Source organism: Anarrhichthys ocellatus, unplaced genomic scaffold, assembly GCF_004355925.1.
Source record: "Anarrhichthys ocellatus isolate YVR2014 unplaced genomic scaffold, GSC_Weel_1.0 scaffold12, whole genome shotgun sequence".
Taxonomy (NCBI): Eukaryota; Metazoa; Chordata; class Actinopteri; order Perciformes; family Anarhichadidae; genus Anarrhichthys; species Anarrhichthys ocellatus.
The window spans coordinates 5037667-5050605 of record NW_022280042.1 but is presented as its reverse complement, the minus strand read 5'-3'; the positions used below and the strand labels follow the sequence as shown (position 1 = coordinate 5050605).

The 12939-nt window shown below is 42.9% G+C and overlaps 1 protein-coding gene across 3 annotated transcripts in view; it reads left to right on the top strand.

Moving 5' to 3' along the window:
- tns1a (tensin 1a) overlaps nucleotides 1–12939 on the top strand; it is a 45947-nt gene that overhangs the window by 8606 nt on the left and 24402 nt on the right. For all 3 annotated transcript variants that reach the window (XM_031851814.1, XM_031851815.1, XM_031851813.1), the window contains exons 2-3: nucleotides 8740–8854; nucleotides 11282–11319. In XM_031851814.1, coding sequence (XP_031707674.1) covers nucleotides 8740–8854; nucleotides 11282–11319 — 153 coding nt within the window. The remainder of the gene's footprint in view (nucleotides 1–8739; nucleotides 8855–11281; nucleotides 11320–12939) is intronic.

Sequence of the window (12939 nt, the reverse complement as noted above, 5' to 3'; positions counted from 1 at the left end):
TAGTACAAGGCAGCTGAAAGACTGTAAGTCAAGATGTATGGTAGGTCGATCATGTCTTCTGTCGTCTCACAGAGTCCCTTATTGACTGAACAGAATCCCCAGAGAGCTCTGAAAATCAATCGGGCTTTGATTGGGCCGTTGCTGCCTGACACGCCTCTGTGTGTGTCACCTCTGTATGAGTGTGGCCTGGCGTGTATTAGGAATGTCATTTCCTTCTGCTAATAAGTGCTAGCCCGGCCTGCTGATTAGCTTTCGTTGAGTGAGGAGATTCTTGTGTAATGAATCTGTAATGAATATCTATTCCAGTAAAAGTGATAGATATAAAAAAAAACATTGGAGAACATCCTTTCACTTGAGTATAAATCCCAATTAATTAGCTATTTTTGAAGCACTGGCCAGTATAAAGGGTCAAGTACCCTCATGAGGCTTCATCAGGCATCTTCAGCGGTTAGTGCTGCCCACACTATTCCAGCTTTTTCTAATGTTATCCACTTGGAGAAAAATAGGAGATAAAAAAAGTTTTTGTTCAGCATGTAATTCTAATAATAATATTTGTGGTTTTGATGATGAAGCCCACCTCCAAATGACATGAAACTGCACTCAGACCTACTTTCGGTCAACAGCCTCCGATGGGACCTCATGAGCTGTTCAGCTGCCTCACAGGCTGACTGTCCGCAGCCAGAGATCCCTCCAACTCTCCATGCTCTAACCACTGCATTTGATGCATGTGTCTATATACATGCGCGGCATACGGTACTGTATCCTTGAGACTCAGACCATCCTCAGAGAGTGCAAGCCGTCACTCTGGCTAAACAATGCTCTGCGTATCTGTGACCAGGTGATTTATATGCAATGTGACCGGGCGCCTCCCTCCAGGCCTCAGGCCACCACCAGCCGGTCCGCGACCGAGCTTTGGCAGACATCCCCTGGGCACCGTGCACTACTCGGCCCCCACATCTCATACCCGAGTCTGGATCTCTGCCCACGTTCAGCAGATCTATCTGTCCACGACTCAAACATAAAAAAAAATGTATGCTTGTAGTTATAGGATGACATTGGATGCAGTTAAAAATAACTACTTAGTCCACTCTCACCTGCCCACATGAAGTATCGACATCTGTACCAATATGTAGGGAACACAGAAATGTTTGCAATCTACCTTTCAAAGCTTCATCTCCGTTTTGCTCTGTGCGTGTTCTTTTTCTTTTCTTTTTTCCCAGAGATGGACTCAAGGAGAGGAGAGCTCATTCGCAAACACGGCGTTCTGAGTTCATTAGCAGCTGGCTAATGATCATAAGCAGCTCGGACTTCATGATCACAGCTCATTGATCTTTGTGTCTCTCTGTCTGCACCTGGTATTGATCATATCGCACGCTCGCGCAAACAGTATAACAGCTGCGCCCTCACGTACACACTCCAATGTATGTGGGTTTATTTGTTACATTCGTATAATATCACACCCACGCAAATAAGCAGGTAGGTAGATATACACACACACACACACACACACACACACACACACACACACACAGTTTCTACTACAATCTGGCAACCGGCCCACATGTCCGTCCACTGGGATCGGCTGTATTCAGCTCCATAAATAAAACATCCTGAGCTCATATCTGTGTTCTTGTACGCGGATCCATACTCCAATGAAGTTTGGATGCAGACAAGGAAAGAACTGTGTGTCATCGGTGCCTTCAAATTGTAAAAAAATTCAATGATGTGATACATATTTCGAGCTTCTTTCGAGTTGAGCTTGTTTGTGATCCTAAGGAATGTGTCTATTTCATCTAAAAGACATACCCTGACCGTATGGTTATACTTTTCACTATTTCAGAGAAAGCTTTACAAAACTGTGCCTATGGATTATCCAGGAACAGCCGGCTCGACATGCTTTACTATGATTATGGGTACTTAATCACTGATGTACTCATAATCGTGAGAAAGGCCTCTTGGGGGTTATAAAATAAGAGATTTCACTCTCCGCTATGTTATTTTCCCATCTACTCTAAAGATGGTTAGGACAACACCTCAATCAACCTGCATGGCTTTACATTTTTAAATTTAAGGGTCCTTGACATTTTTTAGGAACCCCTGATTTTTGTGCTGAGCAAAGTTGTTGATAGAAACAAGATTTGGCAGTGCGTTTTTTTCGTTTTAAACCGTCTTGCAGGCCGATCTTAGCCGCAATGCTAATTGGAGCCGTTTGATTTGCCATCTGTGTGTTGAGATCACAGATTCAGAGAGAGTTCAAGAGCGGAGGCTGCCAATGAGAGCAGAGTTTACAGCGAGGTGACGCAGAGTCTGACACACTTTCATTGAATGTGAAAGAAGTCTGTCGTTTTTAACGGTTTTACACATACAGATGAGATTACTTCCCGCTCGGATCACTGCTCAGGCGGTGATAAAAGTTGTGGACTGGTGTGAGGAAATAACCTGTGGATGAGAAAATTCATATCGGACAGGCTGTGTTACAAACTGGGGCTGTGGAGTTTAAATGATGTGAGTGAAAATATTTGCATTGAGGGAAATGGGCTTCTTTCTAAAATCTGTCTCTTGAGAGTCGTATTCTGATCGTATATCGTACCGAGTTTCTTCCCCTTTAAAGCAGTTAGATGTCCACCTTATTTGTCATGTGTTGAAAACTGCTCTCTAGAATAGGAAACGTATAAACACTGTCACACGCATACAAATATTACAAATATCATCCATGTCCTCATTGTCCGTCTTGTTTCCCGTTCTCGTTTTCTCTCGTCTCACAAAGGCGCCCATTGTGCCAGACAGAATTTCAATTTGGTGGAAATTGAAAGCAGGTGTGGCTCTGCTGTTTCATCTCGGGGGGGGGGGGGGGGCCCGGCCTGTTAGCTTCTGTGGTTCCTGTTCTTCATGCTTGACTTCATTGAGTCATGTCATCCAACGTTTTGGCGCTCTTTGATGTTTTTTTTTGTCTGGATGACTCATTCTGTTCATTCCCCTCGTCCATCAGCCAGGTAGTCACTCAACAATTCACCTCACTCACTCACTTTCTCTCTCGCACAGTATCTATCTTACATTGGACAGCCTTAACAGGACAGTGAGAATATTTACTGCAGCCTTGAGGAATGTCAATTTCATCTCAAAAAAGTATTTTCAGGAGGAATAAGAGGAATAAAGAGCTCCGATCTTTATTTGATCCATTTCCCGTGTTTTCTTATAAAGAAGTACATATGTTTTGTGCCACAGATAAGAACATGTAATCCTTCCGCTAAACATACAGAAAAACAGCAAAGTTAAAGTAAAAAATGTCTTCAACTTCTGGTTTTAATCTCTAAAGGGCTATTTATTTCATTATTGTACCTTGCAGATGGTTATTGCACATCGGGGGACACTCTGAGTGAGCGATTATTGGACTACAGGCCTTGCGTGAAATTACATCATTATGCAAAATGCTACTGTACATCTTTATTCCAACATGCCCCTCTTTGTGTTTTCCAACCATTCTTCCAATTCATGCAGAAAGACTCAAACTGAGCTATGAATAGAACCACATGTGCAGCTTTACATTAGAGGAGGCTTGTTGGCCGGACATGTGGGAATGAAGCTGGACGTGGTGAAGTTTGTGTTGATGTGTGTGTGTGTGTTGGAGAACGTGAATGTAGTTTTGAGTGGACCAGATGTAGCAGCTCAAAATGCACCTGGCATAAGCAGGAAGTCCAGACTTCAAACATATACCGTCATATTAAGAGTTTTAGTATAATATGCTCGGCTGTGGTGATCAAAGCAGATTTGCGTCCACAGAAAGGTTGTGTTGACCTCCATCGTGTCAACTGTACAACGGTAATATCCAAGAACAACTGCGACAAATTCTTGTATTTAACTGATCTTTTTGGCCACTTGGAGGCAGCAGAAACAAGCTGTTAACACAACATTGACATAACATCACCCGACACAGAGCAAGCGAGCAAACAATTCCCCTTCACATCCTGCAGAAAAGTTACGGAGCAATATTAGCCTTCATTCAGATATGTGTTTGTGTCGACTTGAATGTAAGTTAAATAATCACACTACTTTTATCTCTGTTTTGGTCTCCACCAACCCGCTGAAGAAATATCTGCTATTTTAGCTGCTAAATGCTCCACTATGTTCACCTCTGTTTACGTTTCCAGGTGTACGTGCAGGACTGACTACATGTTTTGTGATTGGTTACATGTGCCAGGACTAATTTGTGTCCATGTGTCGTCCCTGTGCAGAATGAAAGAGCAGTGCCTTTGAGAGAGTGCCCTCCTCCTCCCTCCCTCCCTTTCACTTCCCTCCTGCTCCCACTTCTTGGCTCTAAGTGGGGTCGCGGTCGAGGTAGCGTAGTGATGCTTTTCATTAGCTAAGTGCAACTGGGGGAGAGGAGCATAGGGCCTTGATTTACTGGGCCTACTGTCTATAAGCCAGGACAAACACACACATACATACACACACTCACAGAAACACCTACTCTCCTCTTCCTCCATCCTTTGCTCTTAGACCACTCACTCTATCCCTTTACCCCCTCTTTTCTCTCCATCTCCATCCCTCTCCCTTCTCCTTTCCATTTTCTCTCCCGGGCCTCTCCTGGGAGTCTCGTCCTAACACGACACAGAGGACGGGGCTTGTGATTTTTCTGTTTTTCAAAAACGCAGCTTCCATGAAAGATCCACGCACTCAAAAGTGACTCAAAGTGTTCGTGATTGACTGATTTTAGCAGCTGGGTTGTTGAAAAAAATCATCTTGGCTGAACATTTATGAAGATTTCAGCATGATGGTTTTTTGTTGTTGTGTGGTTTTCTTGATTTACGGCGACCACCTTGGTGATAAACGGTCACAACTCTGGTGTTTGAACTCTATATGGGCTCTGGTTCACCAGGTTGAATTATTAAAGATCCTCAATACAGATTGCATCTTTTTATCTTTCTTTTTCATGCACATATTTATTTATTTATCAGTGGATTTGTTCAGAACAAGTTTTCAGAGCGTACAGAATATGAAAATGCTTCTAACATTTGTGGTAAAAAGTTACAGATTTCTTTGTCCTGCATGGACTTTTCTTTGCAAATCTTAAGCTTTTTCTTGATATGAACATCAGGAGGCAAGTTGTTTTGTACTGGATAATAAAATCTTACATGGATGGTTAAGAAACTGATGGCATTCATTAGTCAACTGGCTTTCTGATTACATGCCTAATTGTGAGCTTTACAAACATCTTTACTCCCTGAAAAAAGAAAACCCTGTAAAACTCTGAGGGTCATTTCCACTGTGCACGTGCTCCCTTGCTTTTCTCTTTGTTGATTACTCGCCATTTAAGCTGATGAGGCCCTTTTCCCTCTTTCTCTGAAAAACAGTTGAATCCCAGATGCTGCATGGCAGCAATCCATGAACCCTTTGCCCTCCTGTTGAGGCGATACTCACCCCTGTAGACCCGGGTCTGCATGCATGTTTATGTATGTATGTGTATGTGTGTGTGTGCAAACTTGTGGTTGTATGTTTTTCTTTGTTCCCTGTTTTTTTAATCCCACCTCATCCGTCATTGTCTGACAGGACACATTGAACTCAGTTTTCGTGGCAGCCAGGTAACCATGGCTCCTGCCTGTGGCACAGCTGGCTGTGTCTGATTGGTTTAGCCGGCGGCTTTCTGCCAGGTCCGTCTTTAACATCAAGGCTGTAGAGGGGCACAAGGTGCTTCAACCGCTAGTTATAAACCCAGGCAGGCCCACACTGTAAAAGATGTGAGTCTTGTTATTCAGTCTCATGTTAGTCTGAAAATCTGAAGTCTCATCCTCGGACATCATTTTACTTTTCCACATATTCCGCATGTTTTGAAATAAAATAGTTTAAATAAATATATTTGTTCCTTGAAACAAATAATGATTTATTTCTCCATTAACATGTTTTTATTTGAATCTTAGTGAATTAGGTTTGTTTTGTAAGAGTATTGTCAGGGCATGTTTTGCCAGCAGTAGCTGGTCTAATATTTATATTTCTAATCATTTTCCATGTTATGATCCCCTTTTGTTTTCCTTCTGCACTGTCTCACATTTGTCCATCTCAGCAGTCCTCCAATGATCATGATGGATATCGGTCGGCTCAGATTACATCCCTTCACTTTAATGAAACTGTGAGTGAGAGAAATGTCTGCGGTCTGTTTGTGTTTAAACCTGAGCTGCTGCTCAACACATCAACCAACTCATGAGAGAAAAATAATGAGATGGACGGCAGACTGTTAGTTAATTAAGTATTTTACAGGAATTACCAGTGTAGCATATTGTTTGCTTGACGCTACCTGTTGTAACATGCTGTGTGCAGCCAAGGTCGGCCATGATTCCTCTGTGGAGCTTACAGCGAGCGGTCTCGCAGTGTGACAAAAGCCATTAAGATTTAGGGAGATAGGGCAGCGAAAACGCTGAGAAATACACTTTCGTAAAAGCTTTGAACCAAATTGACTGCGGCACACGGAGAGAGAAAAAAAGACGAGGGAGCTCCGGAAAGAGAGCAGAAAATGAGCTCAAAGACAATGAGGCAAAGAATTACACAACGTGGTCTTGTGTTCATCGGGGAGCCTCATCACACCTGGAGTCCTCTGTGGAAGGAGTAGTTCTGGTTGTAGCAGCAGTAGTAGTGATTAGTTGTGGTTGTAGAGGAAGTAGTCGTAGTACTTGTGAAGCTGAAGTTCTGAGTAGATGCACATGAATGTTCCCGCCAATCTACGCAGAAGAGAAGGAAGTTACGGGTCTTGCAGGCTCGCAACAGCAACGCTTCATGCAGCTCGGTTTGTCGAGTATTGTCGTAGATGGAGGAAAATTGGCTCGTTGACTTTGGGGTTTGATTTATTTCGCTTCAGCTCGTAAAAGCGGATCCTAATTAGATCATCGTATTTGGGAAGCGATGTGGCATTTACAATAATTCTTCCATTTTAAGCTGCTGATCATGCTAAACTGGAATCCCCTCTCATGGGATTGGTCACATTTCTGCTACTTATTCCTGAAGGCACTCATTCATTCATCCTTTCAAGGTGATAGTTGGAACGAGGTGTCTTTAAAACACTGTTTTCGCTGAAGAGCACTAAGGTTTACAGTCCAGCGGAGCCCAACCCAGACCGGCCCAGCTGCACAAATACACAAAGGAAATGACATCATCGTCATGACTCACCAAGGGGGTCGTTCAGACAGAGGGATGGTGGTAAAAGAGAGCTCAAGTTAGGACTATGGGGAGATCCATGAGGGTGTTGGAGGGTGAGCAAGAAGAAAAAGAAGAGCTGGAAATAGCTGCTTGTCCTTGTTGTTGTTGTTTTTAATGAGTTTGACCTTAAGATTTGGAAAAAATAATCAAACTAACCCAAACAGCCTCGTGCCATAGAATAAAACCATCATAAAACACATGCAATATGTGATGCATTACTCAGACTGTTCCATAAATTAACAAAAATGTGTTTTTTAAAAACAATTTTATGATGCTCTCAAGTATTCAGAGTCAGGCTGAGCTGCTTTAGAGTTGAGGCACCTTCAGAGGGAATTCCAGTGACCCAGTTGCAGTGTTCTTGGCTGCATTTTGTATGCTCCTGGTTAAACTAGTCAAATCAACACAGAGTAATGCGCAGCTGTTTGGAGGGAAAATCACATGTTAACAAAGCGATGCTTTGAAAGTGTTGGAAATGTCACCCATGTCAGTAATAAAAGAGAGAAGTGATGGAATTCATTTTCCAAAGGTCTAAGTTGTTATCCTGCCAACGAACAACATGCATACATCAACCCCACCTTCGTCGGCACATCATCATCATCATCTGTATTTCAGTATCTTTGCTTATTAAAGGGGACAAGAATCACGTGCACTGTTTGTTCCTCACTGCTCTGCTCAGGTTTTGGTGCAGTTTCTAGAGGTGCAGTGTCCTCAGGCTGCTCTGAGAAATGTTCCAGCACGGCCCGAACACACACACACACACGATACAGTACAGTATGAACACACACACACAAATGTATACGCACACACACACACACACGTACAGCATTCCTCGAGTTTTTGAGGTTGTTGGCTGCTGTGAGTCAGTCTCTCTCTCTCTCTCTCTCTCTCTCTCTCTCTCTCTCTCTCTCTCTCATTAATTAGTCATTTAATTAGAAAACTTCAAAGTGAAAACATCCTCTGCTGGTGGGCGTACTGTGTCAGTGTGTGTGCATGTAGATGCAACATTGTGACGCAAAATAATATCTGTGGTGAAAGTGTGTCTTCTTGGTCTTTGATTAAATAAACAAAAAACTTGTCGAAAAACTTGATGAATGTTGCATGTTTATTTCTTTTTTGTATAAACTGAGCTTAGAATCATTGCTTTAGATGGTTTAAGCGTGGCTTCAGTTAATGATTATCCATTTATTAAACTGTAATTTCTTTTTTTTGTATCAGTTTATCATTGAGTATATAAAATATCAGAAAAAAGCAAAGATATGGTAATTAAAGCCTCTTTAAGCCCACAGTTGCATCTTGAAATTGCTTCTTTTGTCCAACCAACAATCCAAAAATGAAAGACATTCAATTACAAAGATTTAAAACAGAGAAAATAACAAAGACACAAGTGAAGCGGTCAACTGAAACCAGCAAAGACTGAGCTCAAACCCCCGACGTGCCGCCATATGCGGATATATCACTTCCGAATACCAAATGTGCTTCTACTGGCCGTGGACATGCTGGCATCAATTCAACCGACTCCCTCCTGATCTCTCTTCCTTCCTCTTCTTCCCACAGCCCGACGAGCTGGAGGGCGTCCACACACACACCTTCAAGCTGAAGCCATTCAAGAAGGCCAAGAGCTGTGATATATGCAAGCAGGCCATCACCAAGGAGGGCCTCATCTGCAAAGGTGAGTCTCCTGCTTCCAGTTCAACTTTGAATCCGATGAGTGACCAGACAGCGATCCATTCATGAATGTGTTCTCCCGATTCCTGTTCAGGATGGCTGGCTGGGCCGAGGGCTATCCCAGCATGCACTGGGGCAAAATTCAGGGACAATCAAGCACGAACAATCATAGCTGTTTTGAATTTGAAGACAAAAAAAGTGAATTAGTCTTTCCTTTTTCTGCTGCGCTTGAGCAAAGCATCCAACATCGTATACACACAGATGGCGATACGATTTGCTATTGATTAAACTGATTTTTATTCAAATACAATTTGAAGACCTCACAAGGCTTTTTTGTCCAACCAGAAGTCCACAGAAATTCAGTTCAACTAGATGTAAAATGTGTCTGGCAGCTGTTATTCTACATCTGTCTCTTCTATCTTCGCTGTGCATCCATCTCACTCGTTTTCCTTTACTGTGCATACAGTATGTATGCATGCATGCGTCTGCTGTTGCAGCTTTGGCTTCCCTCCCCTCTTCCTCCCTCCCTTTAAGCCCCTGCCTCCCCGTCTTCCTCCACCACCCACTCACATGTTTTCGATTCTAATTTTAGAAGAACTGAGGGTTTTATTGTCACTCCAAGAAAAGTCCAGGGGAAATTAATGTTAGAGGACTCCCGGGCAGTCTCACATTTTCTCTCTTTCTTTCTTGTCGCCTCCCCTCCATCTCTCTAACACACTTTCACTCACCCTCCCCTTCTCCTTTTTGAACTACAAACGCAGAGTCTTTAGCAGTTGACACTCAGAAGCCTGGCGGTAGGAGAGCGGGCCTGTATGGGGCTTTGGCTGAGGATTTGCTGTTAAAATTAGCATGGCTGCTGCTGCTGCTGCATTAGCCTAGATAAGAGGGGAAAAAGGGAGAGAGGGGTAAGGGGTGGGGGAGTAGAGCGAGGCAGGATAAAGAGAGAGAAATTGGGGTATGGGGGGATTTGGAGATAGACATGGAAAACAAAGGAAAAAGAGTGCAAAGGGGAGCACAGGAGAATTACTTTCCCTTTCATCCCTCTTTTGTTCATCCATCCTCTATGTTAAAATACAGTAGACTGCAATAAGCTTTCCTTGCCAAATGGTAAAGCTTAAAGTCATCCAGCTAAAAACCAAAAACTGCCTCCTGAAGCCTAACAGCAGCTTTATGTGCACAAACTTGGTTTTGAGCAGCAAAAAATAAGTTTTGGTGCAATTGAATGTGATCCTTTTGCTAAACTGTACAAACACCTGGACACATGTTCAATCTGAGCATCTGTCCTGCCCGTTACAGGAAGTGCTGCTAGGCACCCTGGAAAAAAAGGTCACATTGCTTGAGGTAAGATGTGACAGTAAGACGATGTGCTGTGCACTCTTACAGATGTGTGCAGATGTTCAGGATTTACGTGCTCTAACTCACTGAGGTTGTGTTGCTACCTGCACGGCCTTCAGGTGTACTGTTTGTGCCCCTTAAAGGAATATTTCAACATTTTGGGAAATTCATTGGCCGGGATCAGAAGCTTTTAAAGTGTTGACAGGCAGAACCAGGCGAGCTGTAACCCCCTGTTGCCAGTCCTAATGCTAAGCTACGCTAACCGGCTGTGAAACAGTGTAAACCCTTCCTTTAAACCTTTCCTTCAATTGACACATCACTTGAGCTTTGACCACCACAAAGCTTTGTTTGCTTCCCTCCGACACACAATCACCCGCAAGGGATCAAACAAATATATTCTCATGTGCATAAATTCTTCATGTATATGAAGCATTATAAAACATGTTTTGGAATCATATTGAGGTCTGGCTTTTCACAAGTAGACAGCTGCCTCTCTCTAATTGGATGGACAAACGCTCACTTAACTCTCACTCAAAGCTCCAAATAATGACCAATCAGCTTCACACACCAAATGACCACGTGTCACATTTATCACGATCACAGAGGTTTAGATTAGATTTAGATTAACCGAAGAGGGTTTTTCTACCAGTGTGCTCCTGCGTGAGACCACCCAGCACTCACACCTCACACATCAGAAACACTCTTGCCAACTGGGGACCACCCAGGTCGACAGCGAGGCCGCAGGTGTTGGTGGGGGTTAAGGGTCGTGCCTGCCCAGACATTAAAACATGGCGGTTTCGTGCCTGGAGGTTGACATGCTCTCACTGCGTCTGTTTGAATATTTTGCTCATCTAAATCATACCTGAAACGTATTTTTTTAGGAAGCATCCAGTGGTATTTACCTGCTGCATACTGAAACACAAACAAACAAATGGATGGATGTTTGCTTCTTGTGGCCACTGGGGGGCAGCACCACTGCATGCTAGTGTCAGGATGAGAGCTGACCTTGTTTCCTTTTCAGTACATTCAGCAGTGAACACAGTTATTCTTGAGCAAAAGGCAAACTACAAACCTAATTTTGTCTCTTTTCTTTCAGCGTGCCGGTTGTCCCTCCATAGAAAATGTGAAGGGAAGGTAAGACCCTGTACATCTTTTACTCCTTATTAGTTATTATGAGTTATTACTTGATATTGATACTCATGCACACCCACATGCAACGCGTGCCCATCAACAATCTCACGCATGCAATACTTAACTTACGCATATGTATTTTACACACTCCTACTGATACACACATATGCTTGGTCATTGGCTATTATATTTTCTATTGTTATTGTAACTTTTATATAACAAAAGAGACAGCAGCTCTGTAAGAGTTCACATTTTTGTGATTCATTCAATCAAGCTAAGACTAATGCCGTGTTTAGACCGATCGTCACTGAAAAAATGCAGCACTCTCATTCAATTCAATGAGGCCACTGCACTGGCACAATGGGGTTGCAGACACAGAGGGATCCAACCAAAAACACAAGCGACTTTTGCCACAACGTAACGTGACGTCTTCCGGCAAGCAACTGCATTGGCCAGTAGATTACTGTGTAACTTGAAAGCCAGTAAAGTTTTGGTCACATTTCATTTCCATCCTACGAATATTCGTTCTATCTTCTATTGACTTCTATTAAAACCTGCACAACAGATGAATTCAAGCATGCACATCCTTTTTTCAGTGCAATCTCAAACAGGTTCCAGTGGACTTGCAGGTTAAAGTTCCTCTTTGCTGTAAATTGATTGTCCCATAGTATTTGAAACCCCTGAGCAGTGTTTTAGCATCTGTCAAGCCTTCAAACTCATGGTTTTACTTCTCAAAACACAAATTTCCTGGATCATACGTCATCCTATTATACCTGAAACGTGTTTTTCGAACACAGGCCCATGCATTCGCATCACTTAATACATTTTATAATTCACTTTCACACATTTATTTGCAAAAGAAGACACAGGGAACATTGTTCATATCCTGAGCTATCGTTGATGTTTGAAGAGAAAATCCTGAAGACTGAAGAGGAAGTAAAACCATGCTGTCTGCTTCCTCTCATCGAATCACAAAGTTCTACCTCTTCTCGGTCAGACTCACCACATTCGATCCCAATCTGCAGTGGAAAAGGGAAGAATGCATGGGGAGAGTAAATGAGAAGGAAGGAAGGGAGGAATGAATGACGGGGAGACAGGAGGGAAAGGGCGGAGGGGAAGAGCGTAACAAGGCTGTTCTTAGTGGTTTTAGTTGTGACTGGTGGGGAGAAATGTTGAAATGTCTCTCTTCTCTTTTCCTCTCCAGTCTGCCCTGATTTTTACCTTCTCTCCCTTTCCCCCCAAAACATCCCCTAAACCATCGCTCTACCCAAATATTACTGCAGGAGCAAAAGCTGCGTGTTCCCAAAACATCTGAGGAACAATCTCCCAAATACCTCCAAAACCAGCCGAAGCTGTTTGTGGTGGCACATTGGGGGAATAATCAGGAGATCCAGAGTCATGAGTCATTCATTCTGGTAGTGACAGACGTTGGACAAGAAATGTTTTTTAGGAGGAGAAGTCAGAGGTGTGTGTGTCTGAGATGAGAAAATGGTAAGAAGAACCAATAGTGCTGTGGAAGGAAGTGTTCTGATTTTGGTTAATTTGGTTAAAAATTACAGCTTTGGCACGATTTCCCTAATCCTTATTTGCTAATGTGCTAATCCCTAAATTGGTTTACTCGGG